The following is a 26,159-nucleotide window of genomic DNA, read 5'->3' as shown; positions in this document are numbered from 1 at the left end:
AGAAGAGGAAAAGTGAGGAGGAGAAGAAGAGGGAAAGTGAGGAGGAGAAGGGGTAAAGTGAGGAGGAGAAGAAGGGGTAAAGTGAGGAGGAGAAGAAGGGGTAAAGTGAGCAGAAGAAGGGGGACCGTGAGGAGAAGAAGGGGGACCGTGAGGAGAAGAAGAGGGAAAGTGAGGAGACGAAGAGGGAAAGTGAGGAGACGAAGGGGTAAAGTAAGGAGAAGAAGGGGTAAAGTGAGGAGAAGAAGGGGGACAGTGAGGAGAAAAATGTGGACAGTGCGGAGATGAAGGGGGACAGTGAGGAGAAGAAGGGGGACAGTGAGGATAAGAAGGGGGACAGTGAGGAGAAGAAGGGGGACAGTGAGGAGAAGAAGGGGGACAGTGAGGAGAAGAAGGGGGACAGTGAGGAGAAGAAGGGGGACAGTGAGGAGAAGAAGGGGGACAGTGAGGAGAAGAAGGGGGACAGTGAGGAGAAGAAGGGGGACAGTGAGGAGAAGAAGGGGGACAGTGAGGAGAAGAAGGGGGACAGTGAGGAGAAGAAGGGGGACAGTGAGGAGAAGAAGGGGGACAGTGAGGAGAAGAAGGGGGACAGTGAGGAGAAGAAGGGGGACCGTAAAGAGAAGAAGGGGGACCGTAAGGAGAAGAAGGGGGACCGTGAGGAAAAGAAGGGGGACCGTGAGGAAAAGAAGGGGGACACGGCTGCTAGGACACACAGTTTTCTTAATAGATTTGCAGCATTAGTATATTTATATATTTTATTTCTGCAGTTTCATGTTCCTGTAATTGTGCATGGATGTAGATTTTGTGGACAAGACATAAGTATATAAATAAGAGAAAAAAAGGGGACATGTATATACTGTAGTACTGACAACATTCCTAATATAAAAGTGGAAAACCCCATAATTCACGATTGGGTGTTAAACACCCCTCCTGCTATATACCCTCTTAATTCTCTTACAGAATTTGTACATTTATTTCTATTGTCAACAGACTTAAAAGGAATCTGTCAGTAGTCTTGAGCGCAGTAACCTACAAACAGTGTGAGGTTGGCGCCGTTGCACTGATTAATACTGATGGCGCCGCCATCTTGAAGGAGGAAATTGTTTCTCTCTCTACAAAGATGGCGCCGCCAGCGCCTGTGCAGTAGCAGCTATCAGATCACCAATAGCTGCTACTGCACAGGCGCCATTTTCAAAACAGATTTTTTTTTTGTTTTAACGAATTTCAGGATAACCTCAAACAAATGAATTATATACACATTATAGATGCAATCAGACCACTGCCGAAGGGGATTTTTTTTCACAAGATATAAATATAATATTCATTATGTAAATTAGGTGGCAGGTCAGTGAGGGATCAGTGACCTGATCAGAAGCCATCAGTATGAATACCTAATCAGAACACCACATGAAGACCCCCCACAGGCTGCCTCGGAGCCTGAGCATATCATTAAGTAAAAACTAAAAATAAAAATTACACAACAATCAAAAGACGGATTTCATCACCAGGTACCAGTGTAATCAGTAGAACGGCGCCGACCTGATAGTGTCTGTAGGTTACTCTGCACATTCCTGCTGACAGGTTCCCTTTAAAGAGAATTAAAACATGGTGAACGCCGTATTACCGTGAAAGGGACAAAGGTTGGGGCTTCAGAGGCGGCAGGAGTGCGTCTCATTTATCTTTATATTTTGCTATTATTCTGGTCCTGACATTTTTAGCCTGCGCAATACTCATCAGGGTGTATGCACGTCTCCAGAACCGCTTAGTTACTTGCATACAGCACGTATTTACCTGGTTTATTCCAGTTTTTAAAATGCTGGATCACAACTTCTTCTAACTTCTTCAGCTTTGGGTGACTGTAGATAACCGGTTTCTTGACATCAGACCCTAGAAGAGGACAGGGGTTACAAGGTCATCCTATAAGAACTCAATACATCTACAGTCTGGAGCTATCCCTGCTGTGTAAAGATATCCTGTTAAGATATGCTATGACTGGTGGACACCTATCAATCCTAAGAATGATTTATTGTGGACCCCTTTATTGTCTTAAAACCTTTATTTAAAGGGCTGCGGTGGTGATGTCCTGTCTACAATATGTGACCGCTGCAGCCAGTCAGTGATCTTGTGCTGTCTACCTTAGTATGTCCACCAGTGGTCACGCGCTGTAGTCACCCCTATGAAAAATCAGATTCCAGCTGCCTTCAACCACCACTAGGGGGAGCTAGGTAGCTTACTGCATATCTATATATATAATTGTCTAATGTCCACTTCCGTCTGTTTGTCTCTGTCTGTCTGTCACGGAAATCCCGCGTCGCTGATTGGTTGCAGCCGGCTGGGCGCAACCAATCAGCAACAGGCACAGTCCGGCCGCGAATTGGCCCCTCCCTACTCCCCTCCAGTCAGCGCCCACATAGCGTTTTAGTAGTCCTTTAACGCGGTCATTAACCCTGTAAGTGTGACCAACTATTTACTATTGATGCTGCCTATGCAGCATCAATAGTAAAAACATATCATGTTAAAAATAATAATAAAAAAAAAAAATCATTATATTCTCACCTTCCGGCATCCGCGGCAGCCTTTCCCGCTCCGCACGACGCTCCGGTCCAAAGAATGCATTGCGGCAATGACCCTAGATGACGTAGCGGTCTCGCGAGACCACTATATCATCACGGGTTATTGCCGCAAAGCATTACTGGGAACTGAGCGTCGCGAGGAGCATCGCTAAAGGCCTGGGCTGGATCCGGGGTCCGCTGGAAGGTGAGTATATAACTATTTTTTTATTTTAATTCTTTTTTTAAACAGGGATATGGTGCCCACATTGCTGTATACTACGTGGGCTGTGTTAGATACTGCGTGGGCTGTGTTAGATACTGCGTGGGATGTGTTAGATACTACGTGGGCTGTGTTAGATACTGCGTGGGCTGTGTTAGATACTATGTCGCTGTGCTATATACTACGCGGGCTCTATTATATACTACGTGGGCTGTACAATATACTACGTGGGCTGGACAATATACTACGTGGGCTGTGCTATATACTACGTGGGCTGTGCTATATACTACGTGGGTTGTGTTATATACTGCGTGGGCTGTGCTATACACTGCGTGGGCTGTGTTGTATACTGTGTGGGCTGTGCTATGTACTACGTGGGCTGTGCTATGTACTGCGTGGACTGTGTTATATACTGCATGGGCTGTGCTATATACTACGTGGCTGTGCTATATACTACGTGGCTGTGCTATATACTACGTGGCTGTGCTATATACTACGTGGCTGTGCTATATACTACGTGGCTGTGCTATATACTACGTGGCTGTGCTATATACTACGTGGCTGTGCTATATACTACGTGGCTGTGCTATATACTACGTGGCTGTGCTATATACTACGTGGCTGTGCTATATACTACGTGGCTGTGCTATATACTACGTGGCTGTGCTATATACTACGTGGCTGTGCTATATACTACGTGGCTGTGCTATATACTACGTGGCTGTGCTACATACTACGTGGCTGTGCCATATACTACGTGGCTGTGCCATATACTACGTGGCTGTGCCATATACTACGTGGCTGTGCCATATACTACGTGGCTGTGCCATATACTACGTGGCTGTGCCATATACTACGTGGCTGTGCCATATACTACGTGGCTGTGCTATATACTACGTGGCTGTGCTATATACTACGTGGCTGTGCTATATACTACGTAGCAGTGCTATATACTACGTAGCAGTGCTATATACTACGTGGCTGTGCTATATACTACGTAGCAGTGCTATATACTACGTGGCTGTGCTATATACTACGGGGCTGTGCTATATACTACGGGGCTGTGCTATATACTACGGGGCTGTGCTATATACTACGTGGCTGTGCTATATACTACGTGGCTGTGCAATATACTACGTGGCTGTGCAATATACTACGTGGCTGTGCTATATACTACGTGGCTGTGCTATATGCTACGTGGTTGTGCTATATACTACGTGGCTGCTATATACTACGTGGCTGTGCTATATACTACGTGGGCTGTGTTATATGCTACATGGGCTGTGAGACTCTTTCGCCCGGGGCCCTCAAAAACCTGCAGCTGGCCCTGGCTTCACTGATTGATTGTTCGCGGCCGGCCGGGCACGACCAGCGACAGACGCAGTCCGCCGTGAATTGGAGTGGGATTTGAACCACGCTTCGCTAATTGGTTGCGCCTGGCCAGCCGAATCCTGTGTATTCATTGCATTATTCTGAAATCTTCATAAACTACATACATATTCTAGAATACCTGATGTGTTAGAATCGGGCCACCATCTAGTGCTAGTATAAGGCTACTAGCTATTGAACCCGTTCTACGCCCGGGTGGCGAGCATTTATATGGGTATATGGTCTCCATCCTGGTATGTGCTGCTCCATCCTGTGCCCCCATCCTGTCATGTGCTGCTCCCATCCTGCGCCCCCGTTCTGTCATGTGCTGCTCCCATCCTGCGCCTCCATTCTGTCATTTGCAGCTCCCATCCTGTCATTTGCTGCTCCCATCCTTCGCCCGTTCTGTCATTTGCTGCTCCCATCCTGCGTCCCCGTTCTGTCATGTGCTGCTGCCATCCTGCGCCCGTTCTGTCATGTGCTGCTGCCATCCTGCGCCCGTTCTGTCATGTGCTGCTGCCATCCTGCGCCCGTTCTGTCATGTGCTGCTGCCATCCTGCGCCCCCACTGTCATGTGCTGCTGCCATCCTGCGCCCGTTCTGTCATGTGCTGCTGCCATCCTGCGCCCGTTCTGTCATGTGCTGCTGCCATCCTGCGCCCGTTCTGTCATGTGCTGCTGCCATCCTTCGCCCGTTCTGTCATGTGCTGCGGCCATCCTGCGCCCGTTCTGTCAAGTGCTGCGGCCATCCTGCGCCCGTTCTGTCATGTGCTGCTGCCATCCTGCGCCCGTTCTGTCATGTGTTGCGGCCATCCTGCGCCCGTTCTGTCATGTGCTGCTGCCATCCTGCGCCCGTTCTGTCATGTGCTGCGGCCATCCTGCGCCCGTTCTGACATGTGCTGCGGCCATCCTGCGCCCGTTCTGTCATGTGCTGCTGCCATCCTGCGCCCGTTCTGTCATGTGCTGCTGCCATCCTGCGCCCGTTCTGTCATGTGCTGCTGCCATCCTGCGCCCGTTCTGTCATGTGCTGCTGCCATCCTGCGCCCGTTCTGTCATGTGCTGCTGCCATCCTGCGCCCGTTCTGTCATGTGCTGCGGCCATCCTGCGCCCGTTCTGTCATGTGCTGCGGCCATCCTGCGCCCGTTCTGTCATGTGCTGCTCCCATCCTGTCATGTGCTGCGGCCATCCTGCGCCCGTTCTGTCATGTGCTGCTGCCATCCTGCGCCCGTTCTGTCATGTGCTGCTGCCATCCTGCGCCACCATTGTATTATATGCCCCCCGCTCCAGTGTGTATGCCCCCGAATGCTGCTGCCATATAAAAAAAAAAAAAAAATACCATACTCACCTATCGTCCGGCTCCACTGCAGGTATGTCTTCAAGAAAATGGCGCCGGAAAGCGGGGACTGCGCAGGCGCCGATTCCGGCAGCAGGAATCGGCGCCTGCGCAGTCCGCGCTTTCCGGCGCCATTTTCTTGAAGACACACCTGCAGTGGAGCCGGAGTGTGTCTTCAAGAAAATGGCGCCGGAAAGCGCGGACTGCGCAGGCGCCGATTCCGGCAGCAGGAATCGGCGCCTGCGCAGTCCGCGCCCTCCGGAGCCGGGAGCAGAGGAGCCGGGAGACGGAGCCGCAAGCAGCGCTGGAACCGGGAAAGGTGAGTATACTTACCCTCCCTCCTGGCGGTCCCTGACTCTCCGGTGGAGATCGCGGTATGCGTTCAGTGCTTACGCATACCGCGATCTCCCGGGAGCGTCGCTCTGTGAGGCCCAGACTGCGCCGGCGCTTGCGCTTGCGCAGTCTATAGAGGCTTCGGACAGAGTGACGCTCCCAGCGTTATATTATAGATGTGCACACGTCATGATTTTCTGCAGAATTTTCCTGAACAAGACCGAACTTTTTCTGCAGGAAATCCGCATGCGTCTTTTTCGCGTTTTTCCGGAGCTTCCCAAAGCATTAAATTGCAGCAAAAACGCGAAAAATTTGCAAAATTAATGAACATGCTGCGTTTTTTACCGCGATGTGTTTTTTTTCACAGAAAAAAAACGCATCATGTGCACAAAAATTGCAGAATGCATTACAAATGATGGGATGCTTATGTATGCATTTTTTCCCGTGGAAAACGGACGAAAAAACGCGAAAAATCCTGAACGTGTGCACATAGCCTAATTGTGATCAATATATGACAAGTCTTGCCATGACACCAGGATTCAATTGATCCATTTCATACAGTATACACTGCAGACCAAGTGCAGCCAATCAGGAATGCTACACAGCCGGGAAAGCTGATCGTAGAGGGGGATTAACTGCAGTATTGGGATTTCCTGGGCAGCGAGGTATAGATGTATAGGATCACATCCAGGCGCAGAGCCGGATTTACAATCAGATTAACCCACAAAGTAATGTCTTGTAAATTGCTGATTTCAAAGTAAGCTGAATTAAGGGGGTCTTGGAATAAAGACGGCGTGATCATCCTGCTGTGCAGAGCGCTACTGCAGGACATTTTCCACTGCAGAGAAATAGAATAGGACCCTGAGACGCTGGTCACGTCTAAAGAACCAAAGCGCTGTGACCCTCCTCCTACATGTTGGCTCTTCTTCTGATTACTAGGCCCTGCACAAAGTCATCATTGTGGAGCGACGCACACATGACGTTATACTGGGCCTACTAATCAGAGGAGGCTCCTGGGATGACTACCAACATGGCCGCTGGACCAGGGTCCTGCAAATATTTTTGCTCAACCCTAAACTCTGAAGTAAAATTAAATGTGAAGTGAAACATGAGAATTTATAGGCCGACACAATGCATACAGCTCCAGACAGCACCTTTACTGCAGCACACAGAGGCATGGTCCCTGTATGGCCTCTGCATGGTCATTCACCAGTTTGGCCCATAGCCATCTCTTTTAACGTCTTCATACAGTTAGGTCCATACATATTTGGACAGAGACAACATTTTTCTAATTTTGGTTGTAGACATTACCACAATGAATTTTAAACAAAACAATACAGTTGAAGTTCAGACTTTCAGCTTTCATATGAGGGTATCCACATTAAAATTGGATAAAGAATTTAGGAGTTTCAGCTCCTTAACATGTGCCACCCTGTTTTTAAAGGGGCCAAAAGTAATTGGACAATTGACTTCAAGGCTATTTCATGGACAGGTGTGGGCAATCCTTTCGTCATTCTCAATTAAGCAGATAAAAGGCCTGGAGTTGATTTGAGGTGTGGTGCTTGCATTTGGAAGGTTTTGCTGTGAAGTAAACATGCGGTCAAAGGAGCTCTCCATGCAGGTGAAACAAGCCTTCCTTAAGCTGCGAAAACAGAAAAAACCCATCCGAGAAATTGCTACAATATTAGGAGAGGCAAAATCTACAGTTTGGTACATCCTGAGAAAGAAAGAAAGCACTGGTGAACTCACCAATGCAAAAAGACCTGGGCGCCCACGGAAGACAACAGTGGTGGATGATGGCAGAATGATCTCCATGGTGAAGAGAAACCCCTTCACAACAACCAACCAAGTGAACAACACTCTCCAGGAGGTAGGCGTATCAATATCCAAATCTACCATAAAGAGAAGACTGCATGAAAGTAAATACAGAGGGTTCACTGCACGGTGCAAGCCACTCATAAGCCTCAAGAATAAAAAGGCTAGACTGGACTTTGCTAAAAAACATCTAAAAAAGCCAGCACAGTTCTGGAAGAACATTCTTTGGACAGATGAAGCCAAGATCAACCTCTACCAGAATGATGGAAAGAGAAAAGTATGGCGAAGGCGTGGTATAGCTCATGATCCAAAGCATACCACCTCATCTGTAAAACACGGCGGAGGCAGTGTGATGGCTTGGGCATGCATGGCTGCCAGTGGCACTGGGTCACTAGTGTTTATTGATGATGTGACACAGGACAGAAGCAGCCGAATGAATTCTGAGGTATTCAGAGCCATACTGTGTGCTCAGATCCAGCCAAATGCAGCAAAACGGATTGGTCGTCGTTTCATACTACAGATGGACAATGACCCAAAACATTAAGCCAAAGCAACCCAGGAGTTTATTAAAGCAAAGAAGTGGAATATTCTTGAATGGCCAAGTCAGTCATCTGATCTCAACCCAACTGAGCATGGATTTCACTTGTTAAAGACTAAACTTTAGACAGAAAAGCCCAGAAACAAACAGCAACTGAAAACCACCGCAGTGAAGGCCTGGCAGAGCATCAAAAAGGAGGAAACACAGCGTCTGGTGATGTCCATGAGTTCAAGACTTCAGGCAGTCATTGCCAACAAAGGGTTTTCAACCAAGTACTAAAATGAACATTTTATTTAAAATTATTGAATCTGTCCAATTACTTTTGGCCCCTTTAAAAACAGGGTGGCACGTGTTAAGGAGCTGAAACTCCTAAACCCTTCATCCAATTTTAATGTGGATACCCTCAAATGAAAACTGAAAGTCTGAACTTCAAGTGCATCTGAATTGTTTTGTTTAAAATTCTTTGTGGTAATGTCTATAACCAAAATTAGAAAAATGTTGTCTCTGTCCAAATATATATGGACCTAACTGTACATATGCACGCTTGTCGAGGCAGAGTATACGCGTGTTTTTTTTAATAGGGATAGAGCAGTAACCCGCTGAAGTCATCTCTAGCGGTGGTTTATCTCCCTGGAACACAAAAGGACCCCTTTCCGACTATTCTGCCCGGTGTAGATGTCGTTGTCGGGCCTGTTTCATACATACCATTACCAGATGCAAACATGGACTCCAGATTCTGGTAAAGACTCATGAAGTCGGCATTTCTGCCGAGCTCATTTCTTGCCCGACTCATCCCTGTTGGAAAAAAAAAAAACTCTTATAAAAAGATCAAAAGCCATAAAACCCGTAAAAACAGGCTAATGCGATGTAAGCTGTGCGGGGCTTTCGTGACCACCATGGAACTCTCTGGACAGAGCTGCTACGCTCTTTGATACCAGGTTACCTACTAATTAATTTTGTGATCCATCTTATCTCAGTTTCTGGATACAGAGCTCCAAATCTCCTGCACAGACTTTGAATAAAAGCCTGTCTGCCTGCTGCCACCACTAGGGGGAGCTTTTTTTGCATCGGACTATATTATAAAGTGCAGTGCACACACTCACCTTTGGAGCCGTCCATTATGGAGCGCAGGTAGTAGAACAGAGAACGGGTTCCCATCTGCTGCAGCAGCTCGTAGCCATGATATAGACTTATACAAAGTGCAAAGTCTCCCTCCACCACTCCCATCTGAGCCCCCTGAATAAAACATCAGAGCAAAAAAAAAAAGCACATCTGTGAGGGGTTGATGATTTTATGTTTTGACATTAATTGTATGCATTTTGGGCTAAAAATAATTTTTGCATTTGGGTTTTATTAAAAGTTTTGCACTGTTTGCCTATGTAGCATAGCTGGCTAAAAAAAAGGGAAGAAGCCAGCACTGCTTATGGTCAGAACGCAATAACTGAAGTGCAATTGCACATAAATTCTAACTGTATTTCAAATATGAGACATTTAGCAAACAATTGATCAATTCTTTGAGCTACCCCGCCACTTCACGGCAATCTCATAATGGGGCAGTCCTAATCTTCGTATTTTATTTACGTTGTGCCATTATGGCTTCCTGAATGTATAAAAAAAAAAAAAAAAAAAAAAGGACCACATTAAATGCGAACTGTACCTGGAGCATTTTCAGAATCACTCCCTTGGTGCCAGGAAAGGCAAGCGCAGGTAAAGGCCGATCAGGTCCAGTGCGGACATTTCAGATCTGGCTTCCACACTGCCAAACCCGCACCAAAGATGAAGGGTGAGACAGGCTGAGACACAGGTGCACAATTAACTTGAGCCTGAGGCGGGGCAGGGCTGCTGTGTGTGTGCACAGCAGCCTATCAATCACAGTGAACACAGAAAGAATGGCGCACATAACCCAGCGTGCACGGCAACAGTGGTGGTCAGCCACATACCAATGCAAAGCAAAAAAAAGGGAAGAAGCCAGCACTGCTTATGGTCAGAAGTGGCGGGGTAGCTCAAAGAATTGATCAATTGTTTGCTAAATGTCTCATATTTGAAATACAGTTAGAATTTATGTGCAATTGCACTTCAGTTATTGCGTTCTGACCATAAGCAGTGCTGGCTTCTTCCCTTTTTTTTGCTTTGCATTGGTATGTGGCTGACCACCACTGTTGCCGTGCACGCTGGGTTATGTGCGCCATTCTTTCTGTGTTCACTGTGATTGATAGGCTGCTGTGCACACACACAGCAGCCCTGCCCCGCCTCAGGCTCAAGTTAGTTGTGCACCTGTGTCTCAGCCTGTCTCACCCTCCATCTTTGGTGCGGGTTTGTCAGTGTGGAAGCCAGATCTGAAATGTCCGCACTGGACCTGATCGGCCTTTACCTGCGCTTGCCTTTCCTGGCACCAAGGGAGTGATTCTGAAAATGCTCCAGGTACAGTTCGCATTTAATGTGGTCCTTTTTTTTTTTTTTTTATACATTCAGGAAGCCATAATGGCACAACGTAAATAAAATACGAAGATTAGGACTGCCCCATTATGAGATTGCCGTGAAGTGGCGGGGTAGCTCAAAGAATTGATCAATTGTTTGCTAAATGTCTCATATTTGAAATACAGTTAGAATTTATGTGCAATTGCACTTCAGTTATTGCGTTCTGACCATAAGTAGTGCTGGCTTCTTCCCTTTTTTTTGCTTTGCATTGGTATGTGGCTGACCACCACTGTTGCCGTGCACGCTGGGTTATGTGCGCCATTCTTTCTGTGTTCACTGTGATTGATAGGCTGCTGTGCACACACACAGCAGCCCTGCCCCGCCTCAGGCTCAAGTTAGTTGTGCACCTGTGTCTCAGCCTGTCTCACCCTTCATCTTTGGTGCGGGTTTGTCAGTGTGGAAGCCAGATCTGAAATGTCCGCACTGGACCTGATCGGCCTTTACCTGCGCTTGCCTTTCCTGGCACCAAGGGAGTGATTCTGAAAATGCTCCAGGTACAGTTCGCATTTAATGTGGTCCTTTTTTTTTTTTTTTTTTTTTTATACATTCAGGAAGCCATAATGGCACAACGTAAATAAAATACGAAGATTAGGACTGCCCCATTATGAGAATGCCGTGAAGTGGCGGGGTAGCTCAAAGAATTGATCAATTGTTTGCTAAATGTCTCATATTTGAAATACAGTTAGAATTTATGTGCAATTGCACTTCAGTTATTGCATTCTGACCATAAGCAGTGCTGGCTTCTTCCCTTTTTTTTGCTTAGCATAGCTGGCTGCAGAATGAGCTAACTGAGAATGTGTCAGTGAGCGGCTATGAAGGTCTGATGGGGAATTTGTAACAAAGAGCCTGTAAAAGCCAAAATGGAGCAAAACGTTTAATGAAACCCATTGCAAAAATAATTTTTTGTCCCAAATATCTGTTTAAGTTTTTTTTTTAAAAAAATTTAAATGACAAAAAGGTTGACAACCCCTGGGAAAAACATGGCTGCTATTCTTCCAAAACCAACAATAATTTGTTTCTTAAAATGATAGAATTCCTTAAGGGCGGGAGCCCCCCCTAAACATGCTGATGGGGGACAGAGCAGATATGATCACTTACCACTATGTTAGATGGGGGGTTCTTTCTGAACTGATCTCGACACAGAATGATTTGGTATTTCGTGAGGTTGGGGATCTCTCGTCGCGTCAACACGTTGTTTTGTATCAGACGCCCGGCAAAGGTCTCCAGGACCTGGAGGAAAAATGGCAAGATATAAAGTCTGAGTAAGCGGGAAAAACAAGACGAAATGCAACTTTAAAAAAGGGATTTAAGTAAATCTATGCAGTGACTGCAGACTGGCGAATCCTGACAGTGTGCATTACACTCAATTGCCAGATCGGAGGGGCATCACGTGAAGTGATCTGGATATTGGTAGTCACGTGCCGACTAGATTCTCATCAGCTTCTCTCTATATTCTGTTGCAAAACACAAACTGCATTCCTGCTTGATCAGAAAATTGAGGAAAATCCTGACATTGGTGAATCCTGACAGTGTGCATCATGCACAATCTGCAGCAATGGAGAGCGGCTGCAGAAATTTATTTAAAGCCTGGAAGATCTCTTAACCCCTTAGTGACCGAGCCAAATTTTTGAAATCTGACCAGTGTCACTTTACGTGGTAATAACTCTGCAACGCTTCAACAAATCCCAGTGATTTTGAGATTGTTTTTTCGTGACACATTATACTTTATGATAATGGTAAATTTTGTTCAACATTTTTTGTGTTTATTTATAAAAAATATCAAAAATTTGAGAAAAATGTTAAAAAATTAGCAATTTTCTAAATTTGAATGATTATCCCTTTAATCCAGATAGTTATACAACAGCAAACCATTAATAAATAACATTTCCCACTTGTCTGCTTTACATCAGCACCATTTGTAAAATGTTATTTTATTTTGTTAGCATTTTAGGAGGTTTAAAAATGTAGCAGCAATTTTTCATTTTTTCAAAGAAATTTACCAAATTTATTTTTTTAGGGACTTATCCATGTTTGAAGTGACTTTAGGGGTCCCATATATTGGGAAACCCACAAACGTGATACCATTTTAAAAACAGCACCCCAAAACATATTGAAAACTGCTGTCAGGTAGTTTATTAACCCTTCAGGTGCTTTACAGGAATTAATGCAAAGTGGCATGACAGAAATTAAAATGTGTATTTTTGCCACCTAAATGTTGCTAACTTCTAAACAGATTACTAAAGCCGTCAGACTCTAAGGCCGCTATTTGGTCATGAATTGCCATGGCAAACATCAGGACAACAAAATCATGATCTGAGGGCACCAATTGTGACAAAGAAGAAGCCCCCACACTCTGTTAACCATTTATAATGATGTAGTCACAATTGACAGCAGCATCTAAGGGGTTAAACAGATTTAGATGGTGCAAATACGGATTGTGGCTGGTACAGCAAGTTGTCAGCTATAGTGTACAGCCGACAGCTGCTGGATTGTCACCTGTATGGGGAGGCTATTCTCTTATATCTCAGGTCAGTTAAAAGACGTATTGGCGGTCATTAAGGGGTTAAAATAAGTGATAAATGAGCCGTATTCGCCATAGGAATCAAGACTATTTGTAAAGTCACTTTATTGCTATATTTTTTGTAGTCTCTAAATCCTGACCAGATGAGGCCGTGATCACAGAGCTGCTTTTTGGTACAGTGTATCAGTGTAGCCGGATCTATCCATAGGTAGACAATCTTTCCCTACTCTGAGTCTTGGGTTTGAGTATGAAAACACACATGTTAGAAACACTATAAGACAATGTTGTGTCCGCCTTGGAGAGAAGACTGCCTGTAATTTGGGGAATCGGGTTGTGATTAAGATAACTGCAGACATGATTACCATACAGTCCAGCATTTGTACAGTTCGTCCTCTTCACTAATTTCATGTTCTGCCATCAGTGTAGGAAGAAAATTATTACAAGCCAGAAAAAAATAAAATAAAATTGTCTGAGCCTCTCGAGTGCTGCATTAGCACATAGAAAATGTAAGAAAGTCGATTACACAAGGAATAGTCCTAATATCAGAGCAGAAAGGTTTGTGAAGTTATTCAATGCACTCAATACAAAATACAAAGACACAACCACGGATAACATATGCGCCCATACATCATGAATGCTTAAAGAGGTGCTGTCACATACTCTAAAGAAAACAAAAAATTGGTTAAATACCCTGCAAAAAACAAACAAAAAAAAATAAAACACAAGATCCCTAGATGCCACCATTTTCCTTTTTGTTCGGTGTGGCTTCATTGCAGAGATATTCACATTTGTTGTTTTTGGAGCGTGGCATGTGAAATCTCTGCTTGCAGTCCACCTGGGTGTTTCTTCAGATTCTTCTCCGGGGCGTGCGGGCTTTCAACCCTCCCTGCCAAGCACAAGACGGCAGCTGAGTGAGCTGTGATTGGAAGCTTCTGGGAAAGGTAGGCGGTGAAAATGCAGGCCCCCCAGAAAAGACAATGAAGAAATGCCCAGGTGAACTGTAAGCAGAAACCTCACATGATGCACGCCAAACGCCACAAATGCAAATATCTTTGCATTGGGGCTTTGCAGCACAAAAAGGAAAACAGTGGCAGAATCAAGGGAGTTTCAAGATTCTTACAGGAGAACTACCTCAAATTCTTTTGCACAGGTGATTGGTCCTCTTTAATCAGATTATCTTGCACTAGAAGACACAGTGCATCCATTCAATCAAATAGGACATTGGTTAAAGAAAAAAAAAAAAAGAGGTTGCTCAGGATTGTAGAAAAAAAACTTTTGCCTAGCCTACCAGCCAATTCTGGTATTGCAGCTCATCCTCATTCAAGCAAATGCTGCAATACCGGACACACCAAAGTCCAGAGTGGTTTATTATTGAAGAAGGGCAGACCTTTTTTAGACTAAAAATGCAAAATCTTCAAATCACTATGTAAAAACTATGACCAGGTTCTTCCCTTTTGTCCAGATTTCTGTCCATTGCCTGTTGTGAGGTTTAATCAGTCCCTAGGAGAGATGGATTACAGGAAGCAGGGGCGGGCCTACGCCTCGCCACAAGAAGCAAGGGTGGGTCTGCGACTCGCCACAAGAAGCGAGGGCAGGACTGCGACTCGCCATAAGAAGCGAGGGCGGGCCTGCGACTCGTCACAAGAAGCGAGGGCGGGCCTGCGACTCGCCACAAGACGCGAGGGCGTGCCTGCGACTCGCCACAAGAAGCGAGGGCGGGATTGCGACTCGCCACAAGAAGCGAGGGCGGGCCTGCGACTCGCCACAAGAAGCGAGGGCGGGCCTGCGCCTCGTCACAAGAAGCGAGGGTGGGCCTGCGACTCGCCACAAGAAGCGAGGGCGGGCCTGCGCCTCGTCACAAGAAGCGAGGGTGGGCCTGCGACTCGCCACAAGAAGGGAGGGCGGGCCTGCGATTCGCCACAAGAAGTGAGGGCGGGCCTGCGACTCGCCACAAGAAGCGAGGGCGGGTCTGTGACTCGCCACAAGAAGTGAGGGCGGGTCTGTGACTCGCCACAAGAAGCGAGGGCGGGCCTGCGACTCGCCACAAGAAGCGAGGGCGGGTCTGTGACTCGCCACAATAAGCGAGGGCGGGCCTGCGACTCGCCACAAGAAGCGAGGGCGGGTCTGTGACTCGCCACAAGAAGCGAGGGCGGGCCTGCATCTCTGCTTCTGTCTGCATGTTAGTCAAACTGCATACAGAAATAGCAGATGCAGGCAAGCTGGACACTGGCAGTAGCAATGCATGTAGGAAAGTTCAAACACTCTGGCAGAATGCGGATAAAACGGCATCTCCCACTGAAAAGGAGTAAACGGTAAATTACAGAGTAGGACAATCAGTAAAATTCCCGACATATTATATTACTTTGCGCATCAAGGAGTTTGATCTAGTTGTGCAAGGGTGAAGACAGCAAGACCAAGTTTTACTTTGGGTTTCTTGTGAATGCACAGGTACACTTTCGGCAATGCCACATGATGATCAGATTTTGCATAGATCTAAGACATAGTATGGGATTGTAAATAATGCTTTCTTTGAGGCAAAACATAGTAAAAAAAAAAAAAAAAAACAGGCAGGGAAATGTTTTATCTCACAAAAGAGAATAAACTGTGACCCTGTGCTATCCTGTCTTCTCTTTTGCCTCCTCCCTGCCCAGGAGCTGTGGTATGATCAGACCATGTTCCTGTACGATCAGACACGGCCATTACACAGTACACAGCAGGGGCACATTTATAAGATTATCTCAGCACAGGAACATTTTATTTAAACACATCCAATTGTGGAAATTATTATTATTCCAAGATGTACTAATTAAAAGCAACTTTAAAATTAACTTTGTTGGTGGGTAAACCCCTTTAATTGACCCGTGGCTGATATAATATAGGCGAAGGGTAGTAAGAAGGTATAGGCTGGATATGGCGAGTACATCCCCCGATTACATGTATTCCCCAGCTCTTCACATTATATAAAGCCTTATAGGATGGAGCCATTAGGAAATGAAAAGCAAATGCCCTTATTAAAATAAAAGGAAGGCTTGAAGATTGCCTCTTACATAAACGCCCATATACTGTCAGTGGCTTACTCCATGTAATTCCTTAAATAAGATCTTGATTCCCACAATTGTGCTGCTGCGGTCGCTGGCGTGCAACGTTATAGCTCGCCTGGCCTTTAGGATCAGGGAGGGTATAATTTATATTACATGGAGCGGGAGCCACATAACACAACCCTCCCACACAGGCCAGCGGCAGGTGGGTAACACAATCTGCGTGACTCAATAAACATAACCTACTTCCTAACCCGTTACCGGTGAGTACCTGCCAACCGAAACAAGGTCACATAGGACATTGTGACACACATAGGCAATTAAAGGGGTCCACAAACCATTAATACTTAGCGTTCAGTCTTTTTTTATGGTTTGTAAATTCTGAACAAATAGAGCCCCCCCTTTACCTGCTCTGGAGGACTTCTCCTGAACTGTATTACACAGTCAATCCATCAATTTGAATGGACAATGTGTACTGTTTCATGTTCCTGTGATGGTGCTGCAGGGAAAGTGAACACTTGCATCCTGTTTGCTCCATAGATCACAGCTGATCGATGGGGTTCGTTCTGTGATCAGGGAATCATTTCACTAAAATAGGCTTGTTCAATCCACGCTAAAGAGTCATTCTTAATATATGCAGAGAAAAGGTGATGACATGAAGATCAGTGGTGGTCTGACTGCTGACGGGCCCCCACTGATCAGCTAATTGGCTCTGAAATGGCCTATGGGAATGGAGCAGTGGCTGCGCATGCGCAACCTAGTTTAATTCATTCTTTATAGGACTGTCTGAGAAAGCAACTTCATTATGATGGGGCATTTCAGAGACCAGTTCTTGAATCAGGGTAACCCCGAGCAGTTGGATCCCCACTAAACTCCACAACAGGGCTCTGAAACGCCCCATTAGAATGAAGCAGAGGCAGCGCATGTGCACCATGGCATCATTGATTCTCTACAGGCCTGCCGGAGAAAGCAACGCAATTTTGATGGGGCATTTCAGAGCCCAGTTCTTTGATCAGGGTAAGCCCGAGCAGTTGGATCCCCACTAAACCCCAGAATGGGGCTCTAAAATGCCTAGTCAGAAACCAGCAGTGGCTGCGCATGCGCACCATAACTTCATTCATTCTCTAAGGCAGTTCCAGAGAAAGTAGCTACATCCCAACAATGTATTTCAGAGCCCTGTTCTTCTATTGGTTGGAGTCCCAGCGATCATTAGTCTCTGAAATGCCCAGACGGAAGTAAGCACCATCTGTGCATGAGCTTCACTCATTCTCTAAGAGACGTCTGGAGAAAGCCGCTTCATTTTATTAAGAAACTTCAGAAAAACGCTTTCACAATCGGTGGCAGTCCGAGCAGTTAGATCCTCACCAATCTCCAAAATAGGGCTCCAAAATGCTCCTGGAAACTGTGCATGCACACCATTGCTTCATTTATTCATTATCTATGGGACTACAGAAGAAAGAAGCTTTATTCCATCAGGACCAGTGAGAGTTGGGGAAGTTGGACCGCCACCGGGGATCTGAAGTGCCCCTTAGAAAGGAGCCGTATCTGCACATTCGTGTGACACTGTTCTATTCATTCAATACGAGATTATCGAAGAAAGTCTCTTCATTTCGACAGGGCATTTCGGAGCTTGGTTCTTGCGATCAGTGGAGATCCCAGAGGTCGGATCCCCACCCATACATTTCCAGGTCATTACCAATCCTGTAGAGAATAATAATTATGGGGGAAAATAACCTTGAGTAATTTTGCAGAATTGAATAAATTACTAATTAAAGGGATTATCAAAAAGTCAATATTGAGGAATGTCTTCAGATTTACTTCAAACAAAGCGATAGGTTCTCAAGTCTTAAGTAATAATTAAACTTTATTTATCCAACTGCTTGCCACTACTACTGAATGGAGGCATCGGGTCCTGATTGCACCCAAGTAAAGTAGAACCCAAGTAAATAATTTGTCAGCAGGGGGCGCTGATGCTCCATACAGCTGTACCATTCCTCCTCTTGCGGGCCTGCACCTTCCAAAAATATAAGCATGAACAATTGCCAGCTCTGTGGGCTTGAAGAGTAATAGGTCTGCATGCATTGAATTTGCTGCAGAGAATTTCCACAGCAAATCTGCATCTGCAAATTTTTTTCTGCCCCACTGGAAAAAAATATGCAGCAAATCCGTGCTTTTACCACATCAGAAATAAGCGTGCTGGTGATTAAAGCCTACCGTGTATGAAGAAGATTTGCCTGGTACTATCCTGGGTGGATCTACCATATAGGAGTGCAAAAAAAAAAAACTGAAAAAGTATATGTAAGATTATAATATGCAAGAGTACTTTAACAGAGTATCCCTTTAAGTTATTAAAGAACAGTATCTCGTCAAGTGCCTTCATTAAGTGGATATAAAGAGACCTCACATGTCTATAAGTAACTTGCACAGCTCATAGATTTCAATGAAAACTGCAATACTTTGTTTCTCCAGTGGAGGAGCTGCAGGGAAATTAAACAAATGCTGCAGATGATAGATGGTGGTCGCAGGAGCAGCAGGACACCCAGTGATTTGGAAGCCCTTTCTAACAAATAGGGATGGTCTATATTTGACAACCCATTTTAGTCCATATACTGGTCAGTTTGATGAATATTCAATATTCCCGATCTGAAGCCTCCAGAATTATAAATGCAGCTCTGAAGTACATAACAGGCAGTAAATCAAAATCAGCACAATGCAAGAAATGAGGAAGTTTTACAAAAAAAAAAAAAAAAAGTACTCAAACTTTTTATGTCGATTTTTACACCATAATCCATAACATAAAAGCATTGAATATCTTGTGACAACGGGACAAATCACAGGATGGGACATATTAGGAAGCAGGAGGACAAGTTCTTATAGCGGATGTGTTAGAAGCAGAAAAAAAATGGGCCAGTGTAAATTTGACAAGGATCGAGCTGTAGTGACCAAAGGACAGGTCTTGTGGAGTCGTGTTCTAGTGAGTGGTTGGAACGTTACAAAAGTGTCCAAAGAAATGGCACTGGCAACAGGATCTCCAGCCAAAAATCACCTACAATGGATCAGAACCTGACCATGCAGCAAAGGAAGGTGACCTTGTGGACATCAGGTGCGTATGCGTCACTTATTTGTGGAGGAGATGGCACCAGAATAAGAGATGATGAGCAGGCTGGGGTAGCAAGATGGGTCAACATTCTGCTGGAAATCCTGGGTCTGGCATCTAGTGGATGTGACACGTACCACCTACTATATATACACACATATATAAATACATGTTGCATGGATTTATGTCTTTTTACATCAACTAAGGAACTAAGGAATTTGCCCCTCAGACCATGTGGGGTCATCACAACAGAACCAGACCCCAATCAGAGGACAATAAAACATTCCTTATCTAAGAACTGGTCCAATATTTATGGACATAACCGTTAATCACTCATGGTAATTCTGCTTCATGTCACCTGTCTTATCTATTTTTTTCTGTGCCATGTTGTACATAAATACAATATGTGATTTTCCAGAATTTCTTTTTGTCTATGCCTGATGAAGAGACCTGGGTAGTCTCGAAAGCTTGCAATTTGTTACCATCTTTTCAGTTAGCCATTAAAAAGGTATCAACCACTGAGGACTCTCAATTCTAAACATTTTTCGGTACCACCTACTAATATTGTACTATCAAAGTGCCCTTTTTATGACAGTGGTGTTCGCTATTGGCAGAAGATTATTTCCCTACCCAGGTGAGGACTTGACCCCAAATTCCCCATATCTCATCATGATCGATCACCTAGGGGAGGCCACTCTAGGCAACTACAGAACTATTGCTAAAGTTTTGGTGCCAGATACCACGGGAAATTTTCAGGAGGTCTTCTGATGCCTTGAAGGGTCAGAGCAGTTTGGGTGGCACCAATGGAAAGGAACCCAATGGTTTTACACTATAAATGGGGTACAGTGGATATTTGCTTTAACTACCAATCCAGTACAACTTCCGATCCGCGTAGTGACTACACTGCTTGACGTTAGCGGTACAACTGAGAGCAATCAGTTTTAGGCAAGTAGAAGATCCCAGCCACCTAGATCGCCTCTGTAACGTTGTACTATTACAGTGTGGTGACCAGAGAGAAATCTGCAGGTGTAAATGGCAGTGTAATCTTTTGTAACAGTGGTTCGTTATTTGCACAGGTATGGACGTAACATTGCAACAGGCACGTCGGGTATGCTGTGGGGTTCTTGGGTTACATAGTAATAAGGCCATCTTTACATGTGTGCAGGATATAAAGATTTATGTAGGTCAGATAAGGAGCAGATCTATTTATGTGTACATCCATTTGATGTAACTTGGCCTCCTCCACCTCCGCGGTCCCGTTATGTACGTCTGGCGAGCGCCAAGGATGGGGCCGGAAAAAAGGCTTCCAGAGGTGCAGGTGATGGGACCCATGATAAGTACCAATAATCTGAGTTTCTGGGACAGTGGGAATCTTCAGCTTCTGTAAAAATGACACCTTCAGGCATGTCCCGCTGGCCTTTAGGTACAATAGTTAGTCAGCCTCAGGTTGGAGACTGTTGGTTCTAGGGTGAATGCAATCATCTTCAACTCAGTTGTGCCAATTGTCAGGTCATCGTACAATCCCTACCACCTACACCAATGCCAATGATTGCGAGCCTAGGGTAGCACTCTCTGACTTATGTGAAGTCACATGCTGGGGGTTTAGGTCTTACAACAGCGACAGAGCCAATGGTTGGACAAATATTTATTGGACATGAGGATTGCTAGCTGTCATCGAACGCCCAGAGGCTGCAATGAGACAGGGGCTAAAGTACATTTCCACTGGCCGATTATCGTGAATAAGTGCGTCCCGAAAACCTCATTCCTTGTTAATTGTGCAGTGTAAACAGGTGGCTAATCACATTCGTCGGGCGAGATGATTTTTAATAAACACTCTCAGCAGCACATCATTCTTCATAAACAGACCATTTTTTGTAGAGAACATAGACTGCACAGGAAAACTGAATGATTTATTACGGATCATTCTGGGTACATTGACAGTGCGCTCTACCTGTGTAACCAAGCTTTCAGACGACTGTCAAGCAGTTATTGACCAGTGTGAAAAAGGCCCCTAGTCTTACACAGGGTCGGCGTTCGGGGGTGGAGATGCAAGCTGGGTAATTGCCCTGGTCCCCCATTCTCCCATGGGCACCCAGCCAGTGGCGTGCCACTAATAGCGGCAGGCCACGCTGCTGCTATGCGGCCCATGAGTTGGGAGAGCACGATGCCATCGCCGGCTCTGGACACCCCTTCTACCCGGCATCGCACAACTGTTTTGGCATACAGGATGTCGATACAATTGAAAGCAATGATAGAGGAGGAAATCTGTCCACTCCATCCCCTGTCATTCTCCCTCAGCTTTTGACTTCTCAGCCAGCGGGCATGATGATGTTACTTCATCACGTCAAGCCAGGCAGTGGAGCTGCTGAAACACACTGCGGAGGCCAGAGCAGCAGGTGAACTGTATAGAGGACTATGGGGTATGCATTATACTATATGTACTATATGGAGAGTTCATTATACTGAATGATGGACTATGGGAGGAGCACTATTCTATACAGAGGACTATGGATGTGCATTATACTATACGGAGGACTATGGACGTGTATTATACTATACAGAGGACTATGGGAGTGCATTATACTATACAGAGGACTATGGGAGTGCATTATACTATACAGAGGACTATGGGAGTGCATTATACTATACAGAGGACTATGGGAGTGCATTATACTATACAGAGGACTATGGGAGTGCATTATACTATACAGAGGACTATGGGAGTGCATTATACTATGCAGAGGACTATGGGAGTGAATTATACTATATAGAAGATTATGGCGAGTGCATTATACTATATGAGGACTATGGTGTGCATTATACTATGGAGGACTACGGGGAGTGCACTATACTATGGAGCATTATGAGGTGTGCAGTATACTATATGGAGGACTATGGGGTGCATTATACTATACGGAGGACTATGGCGGTGCATTATTATTATAAAATATTTGGAGGGCTATATGGGGCCCATTATATTATATGGAAGGCTCAGTGGGGACCATTATAATATTTGGAGGCCATTAGAATATTTGGAGGGGCATTATAATACTTGGGAGGACTATGTGAGGGTCTTTATATTTTATAGAAGGCTATGAGGGGTCCATTATACGGTTTGTAGGGCTGTGCAAAGGCCACTTATACTGTTTAAAGGGCTGTGTGGGGTCCATTATACTGTGTCCGTTTGTATGTGCTCTGTCCATGCATGCTTCGTTATGTATGTGCTCCATCCACGCATGTGTCTGAATGTATAAATGTGCTCTGTATACAAATATGTGTACATACGTGTTCTGTGTATACATGTATCTGTATGTATGTGTGCTTTATGTATACATACATGAGTGTGTAACATGCAGTTTGTGTATACATGTATGTCACATTCTGAGTGTGTTTATCATTCACAATTATAAATACTGGCATCACAGAAGGGAGTCCATAGGTGTAAACATCAGCAATCGCCGAAGGAACGAGCAAAATGCAGCCCATTCATCAGGTAATTGGACTGTTTAATTGTACTCAGCAGCACATCGCCCGGTGAAAACTGCAGATGTGCTGCTAATATATGATGCTGTATGGGGACAGATTGATCTATTAGTGATCATTCTGTCCAGGGCTGTAGAGTTGGAGTTGGCGTCTATTTTGGTGAAGTCGGTATGACAGAACCAGGACTGTGGAGTCAGAGGATTGGCTTAGGCAAAGGTTTTGTCCCCATCAATCTCCATCAGCCAGTGTAAAGATGTTAAGAAACAAGCACCAATGCACTTCAATATTGTCGATAATGCTGATTTAACGGCCTGAACTCAGACCATGTAAATGCTTTGGTGTGATGATGCCATATGTGAGCATTTGGGGCCCCACTTTAAACTTTTGGGCTTACTATATACTTGAAAGAGATCATTCAGCCAACAGCTCTCTCCCCTCACCGTACTAATAAACGACAGAATAAAGCCTGTTCATAAACATATGTATGGATGCTGTTTGGCAACAGAATGATCATATCAACAAAGCTTGGGTCAATACTTAATGACTTGTATATAGTTGGGGGAAGTTCAGGAATCCGCCTACATAAATGGAGTTCAGCCACTCTCAGAAACTTTGGGAGACAGTGAAAAAGGGTTTGATCATCCGCTTCCACTGTCTCCGACTTCCTGCAGGCCAGGGGGAAGTGTGCTCCTGCTTGACTGACAGTTTGGACCAGCAGAATCATCGCATTACTGGCCCAAACTGGGAACTCTCCGATGATGCAAGCACAGACGACTTTGGCTCGGCAGCATCTGAAGAGCGCAGGACCACTGAAGACCTATTGAAAAGAGACTGAAAGCGCTCAGTTCCTTGCCTAGGTGACCAGCCACTGCTGATAAGACTGTAGAGGTGGTTGGTATCCTAGTCAACGAGTAGTAAACAAAATTAAAATCCCTCCGCTTGTGAGAGGATTGTTAATAATGAGCAACGTTGCTTTGCAAATATCTATTCATAATCATAAAAATATAACATTAAAAAGGACAAGAATAGGTGAACGGGCGTTTGTAAGAAGACTTGATCCAATTTATCGGCTTGTGCAATTACTAGTGATGAGCGAATATACTAGTTACTCGAGATTTCTCGACCACGCTCGGGGGTTCTCCGAGTATTTTTTAGTGCTTGGAGTTTTAGTTTTTCTTGCCGCAGCTGAATGATTTACATCTGTTAGCCAGCATAAGTACATGTGGGGGTTGCCTAGTTAATAGGGAATCCCCACATGTACTTATGCTGGCTAACAGATGTAAATCATTTACCTGCGGCAATAAAAACTAAATCTCCGAGCACTAAAAAAATACTCAGAGGACCCCCGAGCGTGGTCGAGAAATCTCAAGTAACGAGTATATTCGCTCATCACTAGCAATTACCCGACAAAACGAGAAAAACATTAGCTCACTGGTTAATTGTTGATGATAGCATAAAAAGCACCATTTTCGGCAGCATATCGCTTTAGATGTGCTGCAGAAAACACGATGCTGTGTGCGAACAAAATGATTGTACTAATGATCGCCATCAGGCTAGAAAGCATTATCCAGACATTCCCTTTAAGCATTTTACGTTTCAATATCTTATTCTTTTAAATATAGGGGGCGCCAAATATATCCGGCAGCCGTTCTAAATGCAACAACAAAAACACCTTTTCTTCTTTCTTTGTCCCGCCATTCGGACGTTGGTTTCATCTTGATGGCACGTACCCTACTTAGAGGGCAAAGGGTGAGGCTGTGCCTGAACCAGGAAACTACTACTTAGTCCATTGTTGATCACTGTTTTGCATAGAAATGACAAAATCCCCGATGCATAAATATCAGAGTTGACATTGGTTTGTTTTTTTTTTTAGCTAAATCCGGCTTGGCTTTAGGAAATGTAGACATTGCAGTCCCAATGACAGATCCGGCTCTGCTACGCTGGCAAAGGGAGAGTTAAAGCACAGCTGACAGCCCTCTCCTCCTTCCCCCCCACCCTACTGAGAGAGCATGTGTCAGTGTATTTGCCTCTCTCCTCCCTCTAGGGCTTCCTGCACGCCTCCTATGAAGCTCAGCTTTTAAAAGCAGCTGCTGAGAGATGCAGCAAACACTTGGCAGCGCTGCTGAAGTCCAAGCACTGGTAGAGTTAGGGGCAGGAGGGAAGGGTTGATTGTGCCCTGGTGGTGACCCGGGCAGCACCACCAACTCTTCTTCCCATTAAACCCTGCACACAACTTTTCCTTGACCACTGTTGGTTCATCTGCGGAGAAGCACTCTGGGTAATTCCAGATACATCTCCGGTGTAGCCAAGCTCTTTCCCATATTACCGTATTAGTGCCCTCCTCATCAACATTCATCTAGACCGCTCCCTGCTTAAGCTAGAAAACGTTCTAGACCAGATCCGGTCGCCCCAGAATAGTTCTGGAGTTTAGCTAAAAAAAATGGAACGTGAAGGATGTAGGATGAGCGGAGGGGTGCAGGAGCCGGCAGCGGCCGGAATGATCACCTTAGACGACTTGGACAACATGACGGACGAGTTGGGCTCCGACTCCGCGTACAACAGTAACGGAAGCGTCGAGGAAGAAACCGAACCCATGGAAGACGGAGAACAGGACCGGCTGCTCAACTACTGGCAAACCGTGGCGAGAGGACATCAAGTCGAGGTGCCAAATGGTAAGGAGCCATGGGGCAGAATCCTTGGGGTGTTTCACATAACTTTGTTCATACTGAGGTCCCTGGTTCATGAAAAGAATTAGCTACAATCATGTATGCAAAGGGTAAGGGCTCGTGCAGGCGACCGTCACGGACAGACTGAATGGAGAAGAAAGGAGAAACATTGTTTTTTTGCCCAATTCTCCACATCTGGGAAAATCGGATCTGAGTCTGATCAGCATAATTGGGCCGATTTTCTCAGATGGAGAACGTACGGCGGTCTGCACCTGGCAGGAGTCACATATTTCCTGACCCAAACACGACAGGCTCATATATGTCGGGCTGTCTCTGGGCAGGAGACCTGCGGCAGGTCCATACTCATGTGAATCTGGCGCGATACTGAAAAAGTTCTGCAACTTCCTCATATACTAAGTATCAATTCGGCACATGAACTCTCAGGGTACGTTCCCACAGTCAGGAAACGCTGCGGATTGGACTCTGCGTACATCCGCAGCATCCAACCCGCAGCATCCAACCCGCAACGGCCAGCTGTTACAGTATAGTGGATGAGATTTTATGAAATCCCATCTCCACTGTGTGTGCAGTGATGCTTCCCTGCGGAGACGGACACACGGTGCGTCTTTCGAGACCGCAGCATGCCAATATATCTTGCGGAGACGCTCATTCTCCGCAAGATAAATTTCCTGTCCAATGTATTGGGCTTGGTGATTCCACAT

At 45.4% G+C, this 26,159-nt stretch overlaps 2 protein-coding genes across 2 annotated transcripts in view; one reads left to right on the top strand and one right to left on the bottom strand.

The window, feature by feature from the left end:
* The window catches only part of FANCM (FA complementation group M), a 156,125-nt gene that overhangs the window by 44,552 nt on the left and 85,414 nt on the right, over positions 1–26,159 (bottom strand). The window contains exons 5-8 of the mRNA XM_069734960.1: positions 11,731–11,862; positions 9,258–9,390; positions 8,860–8,949; positions 1,789–1,884 (exon numbers count right to left, since the gene is read on the bottom strand). Of these exons, the coding sequence (XP_069591061.1) occupies positions 1,789–1,884; positions 8,860–8,949; positions 9,258–9,390; positions 11,731–11,862 (451 nt within the window). The remainder of the gene's footprint in view (positions 1–1,788; positions 1,885–8,859; positions 8,950–9,257; positions 9,391–11,730; positions 11,863–26,159) is intronic.
* Positions 24,845–26,159, top strand: part of LOC138645549 (heme-binding protein 1-like) — a 74,023-nt gene continuing 72,708 nt past the window's right edge. The window contains exon 1 of the mRNA XM_069734947.1: positions 24,845–25,443. Coding sequence (XP_069591048.1) covers positions 25,212–25,443 — 232 coding nt within the window. The 5' untranslated portion in view covers positions 24,845–25,211. The remainder of the gene's footprint in view (positions 25,444–26,159) is intronic.

Source organism: Ranitomeya imitator, chromosome 1 (assembly GCF_032444005.1).
Source record: "Ranitomeya imitator isolate aRanImi1 chromosome 1, aRanImi1.pri, whole genome shotgun sequence".
Lineage (NCBI taxonomy): Eukaryota > Metazoa > Chordata > Amphibia > Anura > Dendrobatidae > Ranitomeya > Ranitomeya imitator.
Note: the sequence above shows the minus strand (reverse complement) of the source record. Positions and strands in the feature narration are given on the sequence as shown.